Source organism: Carcharhinus amblyrhynchos, chromosome 3 (assembly GCF_965287045.1).
Source record: "Carcharhinus amblyrhynchos chromosome 3, sCarAmb.v2.hapA, whole genome shotgun sequence".
Classification (NCBI taxonomy): domain Eukaryota; kingdom Metazoa; phylum Chordata; class Chondrichthyes; order Carcharhiniformes; family Carcharhinidae; genus Carcharhinus; species Carcharhinus amblyrhynchos.
In genome coordinates this window covers 141,063,426-141,075,788 of record NC_137326.1, presented here as the reverse complement: position 1 = coordinate 141,075,788, position 12,363 = coordinate 141,063,426, and the positions used below count along the sequence as shown (strand labels likewise).

The 12,363-nt window shown below is 45.8% G+C and overlaps 1 protein-coding gene across 1 annotated transcript in view; it reads left to right on the top strand.

Moving 5' to 3' along the window:
* Positions 1–12,110, top strand: part of LOC145341295 (uncharacterized) — a 38,842-nt gene extending 26,732 nt beyond the window's left edge. The window contains exons 3-5 of the mRNA XM_080186217.1: positions 6,302–6,440; positions 7,622–7,818; positions 11,970–12,110. Coding sequence (XP_080042343.1) covers positions 6,302–6,440; positions 7,622–7,818; positions 11,970–12,110 — 477 coding nt within the window. The remainder of the gene's footprint in view (positions 1–6,301; positions 6,441–7,621; positions 7,819–11,969) is intronic.
* Positions 12,111–12,363: the final 253 nt, after the last annotated feature.

Genomic DNA, 12,363 nt, shown 5'->3' with positions numbered 1-12,363 from the left:
CATGGCTGATCTGTCGTGGCTCAGTTCCACATTCCCGCCCTCTCCCCATAACCCTTAATCCCCTCTCTTATCAAAAACCCATCAACCCGCGTCTTAAAAATATTTAGCGAGGTAGCCTCCACCACTTCAACGGGCAGAGAATTCCAGAGATTCACCACCCTTTGAGTGAAGAAGTTCCTCCTCAACTCTGTTCTAAACTGCCCCCCCTTTATCTTGAGGCTGTGCCCCCTAGTCCTGCTATCCTGTCTGAGCGGGAAGAGTCCCTATATAGTCCCAGTATAGTCCCAGTCTACTCAGTCTCTCTTCATAAGCCAACCCTCTCAACTCTGGAATCAACCTAGTGAATCTCCTCTGCACCCCCTCCAGTGCCAGTATATCCTTTCTCAAGGTGACCAAAACTGTACACAGTACTCCAGGTGTGGCCTCACCAGCACCTTATACAGCTGAAACATAACCTTGCTGTTTTTAACAATGAAGGCAATGAAGGACTAAATTCCATTTGCCTTCTTAATTACTTGCTACACCTCCAAACCAACTCCTTGAGATTCCTGCACAAGGACACCCAGGTCTCTCTGAACAGCAGCATGCTGCAATTTTTTTACCATTTAAATAATAGCCCATTTTGCTGTTATTCCTACCAAAATGAATGATCTCACATTTACCAACTTTGTACTCCATCTGCCAGGCCCTCGCCCACGCACTTAGACAATCTCTATCCTTTTGCAGACTTTCAGCATCCTCTGCACACTTTGCTCTTCCACCCATCTTCATGTCATCTGCGAATTTTGACACACTACACTTCGTCCCCAACTCCAAATCATCTACGTAAATTGTAAACAATTGCAGTCCCAACACTGATCCCTGGGGCAAATCACTAGTCACTGATCGCCAACCAGAAAAACACCCATTTACCCCCACTCTTTGCTTTCTGTTAGTTAACCAATCCTCAATCCATGCTAATACGTTACCTATAACGCTACGCACCTTTATTTTATGTAGCCGTCTTTAGTGCAGCACCTTGTCAAATCAACATTCATAGCAAGAGGATTTGAGTATAGGAGTCACGATGTCTTGCTGCAGTTATACAGGGCTTGGTGAGGCCACACCTTGAGTATTGTGTGCAATTTTGTTCTCCTAGTCTGAGAAAGAACATTCTTGCTATTGAGGGAGTCCAGCGAAGGTTCACCAGACTGATTCCTGGAATGGCAGCACTGACATATGAAGAGAGACTGGATTGACTGGGCTTGTACTCACTGGAATTTAGAAGAATGAAAGTGGATCTCATAGAAACATACAAAATCCTGATGGGACTGGGCAGGCTAGATGAAAGAACAATGTTCCCAATATTGGGGAAATCCAAAACTAGGGGTCACACTCAAGAATAAGGGGTAAGCCATTCAGGACTGAGATGAGGAAGAATTTCTTCACTCAGAATCGTGAACCTGTGGAATTCTCTCCCACAGAAAGCTGTTGGGGCCAGTTTGTTAGATATGTTCAACAGGGGCTGGATGTGGCCCTTGCGAACAAAGGGATCAAGGGGTATAGAGAGAAAATGGGAGTGGGATACAGAAATTGCGTGATCAGCCATGAGCATATTGAATGTTGGTGCAAGCTTGAAGGGCCGAATAGCTTACTCCTGCACCCATTTTCTATATTTCTGTGTTTGCCCAGTTTGTGTTGGGCTTCACTGGACCATTACAGCAGGCGAAGCTTGGATGTGTGGGCAGGAGCAAGGGAGTTCCTGGATTTTGACCCAGCAACAATGAAGGAGATGGTGATATTTCCAAGTTAGGATGGTGAGTGGCTTGCAGGGGCATTTGCAGCTGGCGGTGTTCCTATGCACCTTTTCTTTTGAAATGGTAGCAGTTGTGGATTGGTCCTATCTAAGGTGAGTGCCTGCAATGCATCTTGTAGTCCACACAGCTACCGCTCTGCACTGTAGGTGGAGAGAGTGAATGTTTGTAGATGGAATGCCCATCAGGATTGAACAGAGGGAGGTCTACCTGCACATTGTGGGGTTCCAGGGTGATTGCACAGACTTCCCCAGTGACAGGGGAGGTTGGACAAAAAGCAAAAATGGTTTGATGCTGTTATGCCAATAAGACAAATGCAGGTGACAAAGTCAGCTTTGCAACCATATTCACCTCCAGAATCCAAAGACTTTGGTTTCCCAGAAGCTGCTCAATGGGTCTTCGCTCCTGGAAAATAATTACAATTCCCAATCGCTGTCACAAATAAAGTTTAATGGGATACCCAGCAGCATAGGGTACACATCCGCTGATCCGTTCAGTGCAGCATGTGCACAGCCCCAGACATCTAAGTGGATCTCTGACCTTTATTGCTCAATCTTGTGTGACTCTACACCACGTGTCCCTCTAATAAGTTGGATTAACACCATTCGGGAAGAGGTGGTATAAACATTTTCCACAGATACTTTCAACAGGACATTGAGGGGAAATGGTGATGCCAGCCAGCTATTAACCCAGAATCTCAGGTTAATGCCCTGGGGATATGGGTTCAAATCCCACTGTAGCAGTTGGTGGAATTTGAATTGAATTTTAAAAAAATGAAATCGAAAATTAGCAAGTTACATAATCCCAAATCTGCCATCCTTACCTGGTCTGGCTTACATGTGACTCCAGATCTACAAAAGTGTGAACAAACAAAGAACAAAGAAAATTACAGCTCAGGAACAGGCCCTTCAGCCCTCCAAGCCTGCACTGACCATGCTGTCCGACTGAACTAAAACCCCCTACCCTTCTGGGGACCATATCCTTCTATTCCCATCCTATTCATGTATTTATCAACATGCCCCTTAAATGCTGCTATTGTATCTGCTTCCACTGCCTCCCTCGGCAGCAGGCACCCACCACCCTCTGTAAAAAAATCTGCCTCGTACATCTCCTTTAAACCTTGCCCCTCACATCTTAAACCTGTGCCCCTCTAGTAATTGACTCTTCCACCCTGGGGAAAAAGCTGACTATCCATCCTGCCCATGCCTTTCATAATCTCGTAGACTTCTATCAGGTCACTCCTCAACTTCCCTCATTCCAGTGAGAACAAACCAAGTTTTTCCAACTCTGCTCATATTTGATGCCTGCTATACTAGGCAACATCTGGTAAATCTTTTCTGAACCCTCTCCAAAACCTCCACATCTTTCTCATAGTGTGGCAATCAGAATTGAACACTATATTCCAAATGCAGCTGAACAAAGGTCTATAAAGCTACAACATTACTTGCCAATTTTTAAACTCAATACCCCGGCCGATGAAGGCAAGCATGCCATTTGCCTCCTTGACTACCTTCTCCACCTGCATTGCAGCTTTTAGTTACCTGTATCCATATCTGGGTATATCCATACACCCAGATCCCTTTGCCCATCAATACTCTTAAGGGTTCTGCATTTACTGTATATTTCCTATCTGTATTAGACCTTCCAAAACGCATTACTTTACATTTGTCCGGATAAAACTCCATCTGCCATCTTTCTGCCCAAGTCTCCAACCGATCTACATCCTGCCGTATCCTCTGATGGTCCTCATCACTATCTGTAAATCCACCAACCTTTGTGTCATCCGCAAACTTACTAATCAAACCAGTTACATTTTCCTCCAGATCATTTATATATATTACAAACAGCAAAAGTCCTGGCACTGATCCCTGAGGATCACCACTTGTCACAGCCCTCCATTCAGAAACACATCCTTTCACTGCTACCCTCTGTCTTCTTTGACTGAGACAGTTTTGTATCCACCTTGCCAGCTCACCTCTGATCCCAGGCAACTTCACCTTCTGCAACAGTCTGCCATGAGGGACCTTGTCAAAGGCCTTACTGAAGTCCATATAGACAACATCCACTGCCCTGTCCTCATCAATCATCTTCATCACTTCCTTGAAAAACTCGATCGAGTTAGTGAGACACGACCTCCCCTTCACAAAACCACATTGCCTCTCGCTAATACATCCATTTATTTCCAAGTGGGAATAAATCCTGTCTCGAAAAATCCTCTCCAATAATTTCCCTACCACTGATGTAAGGCTCACCAGCCTGTAGTTACCTGGATTATTCTTGCTACCCTTCTTAAACAAAGGAACAACATTGGCTATTCTCCAATCCACTGGGACCTCCCCTGTAGCCAGTGAGGATACAAAGATTTCTCTCAAGGCCCCAGAAATTTCTTCTCTTGCCTCTCTCGGTATTCTGGGGCATATCCCTGGGGACTTGTGGTTGACTCTCAATGTCCTCTGACATGGCTTAGCGAGCCACTCAGTTCAGTTAGGGATGGGCAACAAATGTTGTCCCTGACACTGATATCCCAACCGTGCTTCAGTAGGAATCACTCTTTCTTTAAGTCAAAAGCTGTGGATTCAAGGCTGACATTGCACTGTAGGACTGAGGTGGTGCTGTAGAGTCATTCTGACACAGAAAGAGGCCATGTGGCCCATCAAATCTATGTCCACTTTCTGTGGAGCAATCCAATCACATGCATTCCTTGCCATATCCCCAGATGCATTGACTTTCAGAGAAGCTGTTAAACTGAGTCTCCAAATGGAATCATATGCCCATGATGAGTTAGTCATAGAACATAGAACATAGAACATTACAGCGCAGAACAGGCCCTTCGGCCCACGATGTTGCGCCGACCAGTTACAAAAACAATGACCCCCTAGCCTATACCAATCCCTTTTCGTCCATAAACCTATCCAGAGATCTCTTAAACGCCCCCAAACTAGACGCATTTACAACTGCAGCAGGCAGGGCATTCCAATCCCTCACCACCCGCTGGGTAAAGAACCTACCCCTGACATCCGTCCTGTAGCTACCCCCGCTTAATTTAAAGCCATGCCCCCTCGTGCTAGCTTTCTCCATCCGAGGAAAAAGGCTATCACTATCCACCCTATCTAAACCTCTAATCATCTTATATGTTTCAATAAGATCCCCTCTTAGCCGCCTTCTTTCCAACGAAAACAACCCTAAATCCCTCAGTCTCCCCTCATAGGACCTCCCCACCATACCAGGCAACATCCTAGTAAACCTCCTCTGCACCCTCTCCAACGCCTCCACATCCTTCTTGTAATGCGGGGACCAGAACTGCACACAGAACTCCAAGTGCGGCCGCACTAGAGTAGTGTACAGTTGCAACATTACACTGCGACTCCTAAATTCAATCCCCCTACCAATAAACGCCAAGACACCGTACGCCTTCTTAACAACCTTATCTACTTGATTCCCAACTTTCAGGGATCTATGTACACACACACCTAGATCCCTCTGTTCATCCACACTATTCAAAGTCCTCCCGTTAGCCCTATACTCGACACATCTGTTGCTCCTACCAAAGTGAATTACCTCACACTTCTCCGCATTAAATTCCATCCGCCACCTCTCGGCCCAGCTCTGCAACCTATCTAAGTCTCCCTGCAGACTATGACACCCTTCCTCACAATCTACCACACCTCCAATTTTGGTGTCATCAGCAAATTTACTAATCCACCCAACTATACCCTCATCCAGATCATTAATAAAAATTACAAACAACAGTGGCCCCAAAACAGATCCCTGAGGCACACCACTCGTAACTGTACTCCATGATGAATATTTACCATCCACCACCACCCTCTGTCTCCTATCTGATAGCCAATTCCTGATCCAACTTCCTAGATTACCCACAATCCCATACATCTGCATTTTCTGCAGAAGTCAGAAGTAGAGTCATTGAGATTTACAGGATGGACAGGCCCTTCAGCCAACTTGTCCATGCCACCCAGTTTTTATCCATTAAGGTCATTCCAATTGCATGTGTTTGGCCCCTATCCCCCTATACTCACCTCATCCAGTTTAGTGGCGGAGGGCAGAGGAGGGACACTGCATGCAATTAGGCAAGAGGGTGGCAGGTGGGGACCCGCCACTTCTCCAACTTCACCACAAAGAAGTCAGTGGTTGGAAGACCCCCAAGTGGACAGAAAATTCAAGGGAGCAGAAGTCATGTTTCACTTTTATTAAGTCCTGGATAGACCACACTGGAGTCACTACCAGCAGTCCTGGGTAACACATACCTCAGCAAGGATTTACTGGTCTTGGAGGGAGGGAGTGTTTGTTGGTTTACCAGAATGATATCTGGACTCCAAGGGTTAAATTGCGAGGAGCAATTACACAAACTGGGGTCACCTTCACTTGAGTTTAGAGGGCAACTTGATTTTTTTTTAAAAGATGTTAAAGGGAACTGATCGTGTTGATGGAGAAAAACTTTCCTCTCAGTGGCATGCTACAGTTGGTCTAATTTCAGTCTATATTTTCAGAATCTGAAAGAATTGTACCTCGAAAACAATGAAATTCAGTTTCTGCCCTTGACAATCGGCTTGCTCCAGAACTTGACTGTGCTCGATTGCCATGATAATCGCTTGCTGGAGTTACCCGAATCAATCACAGACATCCATGGTATGCATTTGCTATCTTCCAATGTAACGGGACCTTCCTCAAGTCTAAAATGTTTTGGAAAATTGAAATCAGAGGTGTCGAGTGGATGATCCACCTTGGCCTCCTGCAGTGGTCCCCAGCATCTCAGATGCCAGCCAATTTGATTCACTTCATGTGATATCAAAAATAGTTGGAGGCACTGGACTCTGATAACATTCCAGCAATAGCACTGAAGACTTGTTCTCCAGAACTCGCCGCTCCCTTAGCCAAGCTGTTCCAGTACAGTTACAACATTGGCATCTGCTCGGCATTGTGGAAAATTGCCCAGGTGTGTCCTGTAGACAAAAAGGCAGGGCAAATCCAACCCAGCCAATTACCTCCCCATCAGTCTACCCTCAATCATCAGTAAAATGATGGAAGGGGATCATCAACAGCGCTATCAAGCAGCACTTACCCAGTAATAACCTGCTCAGTGACATCCAATTTGGGTTCCACCAAATCTCCAGCATTTGATCAAGTGTGGCATCAAGGAGCCTTGGCAAAACTGGAATCAATGGGAATCAAAGAATTCCACCACCTTCGTGAACCCATACTCATGGTGTAGGGAGTAACGTACTGATATGAATAATCTTGATTTTTAACCAATGACCCTTAGGTATGGGCTGTTAAATAAATATTATTGTTTATGATTAGTGTACAAATTTCCCACAACTGGAGAAGCCTGGGTACTTAGAACATAGAACACTACAGCGCAGTACAGGCCCTTCGGCCCTCAGTGTTGCGCCCACTGTGAAACCAATCTAAAGCCCAACTAACCGACACTATTCCAATATCATCCATATGTTTATCCAATGACCATTTAAATGCCCTTAATGTTGGCAAGTCCACTACTGTTGCAGGCAGGGCATTCCACGCTCTTACTACTCTCTGAGTAAAGAACCTACCTCTGACATCTGTCCTACATCTATCACTCCTCAATTTAAAGCTATGTCCCCTCGTGCTAGCCATCTCCATCTAAGGAAAAAGGCTCTCACTGTCCACCCTGTCTAATCCTCTGATCATCTTATATGCCTCTATTAAGTCACCGCTTAACCTTCTTTTCTCTAACTTGGAACAGAATTATGGACAATGGAACCTAGTAGTGGACCTTAAGTCAGTTGGAAAGAAAGTGACATTTATGAAATATGATATGGTTTTTACAGGATTACAGAAGCTTCTGGCAAGTTGTAATCGAATCACTCACCTCCCAGCAAACTTTGAACAATTGAAGAAGTTGGAAATTCTGTCATTAGAAAGGAACCCATTGGAAAAGCCTTTAGATGAAATTTGCCAACAGGGAACATCTTCTGTTTTCCAATACTTACAGGCAAAGAAGACTCAGCATTTCAAGGCAACCAAGGTACTCATATTTCCATTTAAAAGAAATCTTAAAAAAAAGGTTTCAGAAATCACAATCACTTTTAATCGGCCCCTCGTTCCAATTATATCAGCCAGGGCTCCTGCTCCAGTTAATTGCCAGTGTATATCAAGCAACAGCAGAGTCACTGTGGGCTGTTATTCCTGACATAGTCAATTGTCCGCTGACTCTCTCACATTGATAACAAGCAGTTGGATAAGATACAGGGCAGTGGGAAGGGGGGAAATTCCTTGAGAATAGTGGAGGCTGAGGAAGAGCAAAAAGCAGAAATTGGGAAGAGAGGAAAACCAGAATGGAAGGAAATCTTCAGCATCTCCTCACAGATGCTGCTAGACCTGTTGAGATTTTCCAGTATTTATTCTTTTTGTTTCAGAATGGGAGGAAGGTTGAAACCGTCAACAGTTAAACAAAATTTACAAATTATATTAGTTAATCTGGTAACATTCATCGTTTCCTCAATAGTAAAAAAATCAACAGTGAATGGTAGCAGTGGGTGTAACAGCTTGATATTCTACCTGTGCCTGGTAGCAATGCTATAACTCACTGATAGAACATAGAACATTACAGCGCAGTATTCACCCTTCATTTCCCTTCACTGTAGAGATAGTGATCGGGTCCCCAGTTAGGCCAACTTCTAAACTCCCTGTTTCTGGAGGTGCTAAATCTGAACCTGGAGCTACAGGCACAAGAATCATAGAATCCTGACAGTGCAATCCTGACATTCGGCCCATCGAGTCTACACCGAACACAGGTCTCACCCTAGTGACCACTGCTGGTCTCTGCTTGTGCTTCACATGTTGAAACTGGACATAAAGCATCAGACAGAACAGAGGGAGTAGCATCAGAGTTTGAAACAATTACCACCGGACATAGGTCCGCACCAATATTATTCCTGAGCTTAGCTTCATGAAGCAAAGTTTCCACAGAATTCAGCAAGGCATTTGATAAGGTCCCCCACGCAAGACTTCTTGAGAAGGTGAGAGGGCATGGGATCCAGGGGGCTTTGGCCCTGTAGATCCAGAACTGGCTTGCCTGCAGAAGGCAGAGAGTGGATGTGGATGGGTCTTTTTCTGCATGGAGGTCGGTCACCAGTGGAGTGCCCCAGGGATCTGTTCTAGGACCCTTGCTGTTTGTCATTTTCATAAATGACCTGGATGAGGAAGTGGAGGGATGGGTTAGTAAGTTCGCTGACGATATGAAGGTTGGTGGTGTTGTGGATAGTCTGGAGGGATGTCAGAAGTTGCAGCGTGACATAGATAGGATGCAAGACTGGGCGGAGAAGTGGCAGATGGACTTCAACGCAGATAAATGTGTAGTAGTCCATTTTGGCAGGTCCAATGGGATGAAGGAGTACAATATCAAGGGAAGGAGTCTTAGCAGTGTAGAGGATCAGAAGGACCTTGGGTTCCGGGTCCATAGGACTCTTAAATCAGCCTCGCAGGTAGAGGATGTGGTCAAGAAGGCGTACAGTGTACTGGCCTTCATTAATCGAGGGATTGAGTTTAGGAGTCAGGAGGTAATGCTGCAACTTTATAAGACCCTTGTCAGACCCCACTTGGAGGACTGTGCGCAGTTCTAGTCATCTCACTATAGGAAGGATGTGGAAGCTATTGGCTTGGTAAGAGGAGACAAAGAGTAGTAGTGGAGGGGTCCTTTTCTAGCTGGAGGTCTGTCACTCGTGGTGTGCTGCAGGGCTCAGTACTGGGACCTCTTCTATTTGTAATCTACATAAATGACTTGGAAGAGGGAGTAGGTGGTGTGATCAGCAAATTTGCAGATGACACCAAGATGGCTGGATTGGCAGGCAGTGAGGAGCAGTGTCTGGCAATACAACGGGATATTGATAGGCTGGTATATTGGGCAGATATATGGCAAATGGAGTTTAATCCGGATAAATATGAAGTGATGCATTTTGGCTGGAATAATGTAGGGGCGAGTTATATGATAAAGGGTAGACCTATAAAGAGTATAGAAACGCAGCAGGACCTGGGGGTGCAAGTGCACAAGTCTTTGAAGGTGGCAGTACAGGTGGAGAAGGTTGTGAAGAAAGCTTATGGTATGTTAGCCTTTATAGGAAGGGGTATAGAGTATAAGAGCTGGAGTCTAATGTTGCAGTTGTACAGAACGTTGGTTAGGCCGCATTTAGAGTACTGCGTCCAGTTCTGGTCACCTTACTACCGGAAGGACGTGGAGACCCTGGAGAGAGTGCGGAGGAGGTTTACCAGGATGTTGCCTGGTATGGAAGGACTGGGTTATGAGGAAAGATTGAGCAAATTGGGGCTGTTTTCCCTTGAAAGACTGCGACTGAGGGGAGATCTAATAGAGGTATATAAGATCATGAAGGGTATAGATAGAGTAAACAGTGGTAAGCCTTTTCCTATCTTAGAAACGCACAGTATGAGGGGCCATGGACTTAGGGAGAGGGGGGAGAGGTATAACACGGATGTTAGAGGGAGGTTTTTCACACAGAGGGTAGTGGGGGTACGGAATGCTCTGCCAAGTAAGGTGGTGGAGGCAAACACGCTGGAGTTGTTTAAGAGTTACTTAGACAGGCACATGAGTGGGATGGAGATTGAGGGATATAGGAGACTGTTTTAAATAAGGTTCAGTAGTCTTGGGACGTCCCTGGTAACGTATAAGGATGTGGAATGAGACTAATGTTTTTCTCTTTTAATTCACAGGTTTTAAGTCGGTCCGCCTTGTTGTCCAACGAGGGGCATACACGCGATGGGTTGTACGAGGGCTGCTGTTGGTTGTTCGAGAACAGCGTAGTGCTTCATGTCGTTAGTGTGTGCTTAAACTGGGCCAGATACTGGGCAAGACGACAGCTCAGTGACTATCACTGTTTGCTGTGCAGACACATGGATTTGGGTCAGTGTCTGTGGGAGCTTGCACATTCTCCCTGTGCTTGCGTGGGTTTTCTCCAGGTGCTCCGGTTTCCTCCCACACCCCAAAGATGTGCTATTAGGCTGATTGGTGGTAAGAAATTGTCCCTAAATTAGTTTTCACTCAATGTGGAATGCCGTAAGCATCGATAAGGGTCATGGGTGGAGGGGGGACTCGTAATGTTAAAATGGCGGCACGGGCTCGTTGGGCCGAAGGGCCTGTTTCCCGGGCTGTTTTTGTTCTTTGTTCTTTTTTCTTTGAGAGGGTGCAGAGGAGATTTACAAGGATGTTGCCTGGATTGAGAGGCATACCTGAAGATAGGTTGAGGGAGCTGGGACTCTTCTCCCTGGGGAGACGAAGGTTGAGAGGCGACCTGATAGAGGTTTATAAAATGTTGAGAGGAATAGATAGGGTGGATTCTCGGGGGCTATTTCCCCGGGTTGAAATGGTCGCTACGAGAGGACACAGGTTTAAGGTGCTGGGGAGCAGGTACAGAGGAGATGTCAGGGGTAAGTTTTTCACTCAGAGGGTGGTGAGTGAGTGGAATCGGCTGCCGTTGGTGGTGGTAGAGGCGAACTCGCTGGGGTCTTTTAAAAGACTTCTGGATGAGTATATGGGATCTAATGGCATTGGAAGTTACAGATAGTTCTATGGCCTGGTAGGTATGGATGTGATCGGAACAACATGTGGGCCGAAGGGCCTGTTTGTGCTGTAGTGTTCTATGTTCTAGAATTGGAAATTACAGAAAGGAAGTCATACACCTCTGAGTGCCAGTGCTCTCTCTCCTATAACCCCAAGCTCCCTGTTATACTTTTCCCTAACAAAAATTCCGATCACTCCTTTTTAAGTAACATTTAAGCCTTTCTCTCTCTCATTAACTGTTTGCGGTGAAGCATGAACAGTTTGGTAGCCTTTCCCCTTGGTCTCCCTTCCTGAGCTCCTCAAAAACTTTTCACTATTTACCACAATAAACGTGCAAGGTTTTCCTCGCCTTTGCTAACTGCTGTCTTGGTGCTGTTCCTACTCACCACGTTGCTGCTGTGTGTGACTCTGCATCTGTTTCTGGACTTTAGTCACCCTCTGACCCAGTCTGCTGCTGCCTTCTGGTCTCTCCTTTATCCACTTCCAAACTCTCACCAATTTCCACCACTTCATCGCCATTTCACACCAAACTAGTCTGATGTGTAGTCAGCTGTAAGCTGCAAGTTCTTGCTTCAGTCTTAACTCAATGCCCATTCCTCCAACAGATCCAAGCTTGGTGGCGTGGACAAATGGTCCGAAAAGAGCTGGGACAATTCAAAAACCTGTTCCCAAAGAAAGACAAAAAGGGAAAGAAAGACAAAGGAAAAGATGGAAAAGGGAAGCCGCAGAAAGGGAAGAAAAAGTAATAAAACTCTTGAAGTTGTGAAATCAAACAGAATGAGTGAAAAGTGCACAAAGGCTGGAGGATTCGACTTCAGAAAATAGAATTTCTTCGCCTCAAAGGAAACAAATGATAGAGTGTAAGAAAAAAAAGAGACTTGTTTCCACAAAAGCCCGTTCACCCGGAGGGAGCCCCCCCTCCCCCCCACCGAAGGAAGGCCTCCCTCACCCCCTCCCCTCCCTCGCTCCCCCCTCCGTCCCCCCCTCCTCCTCCCCCTC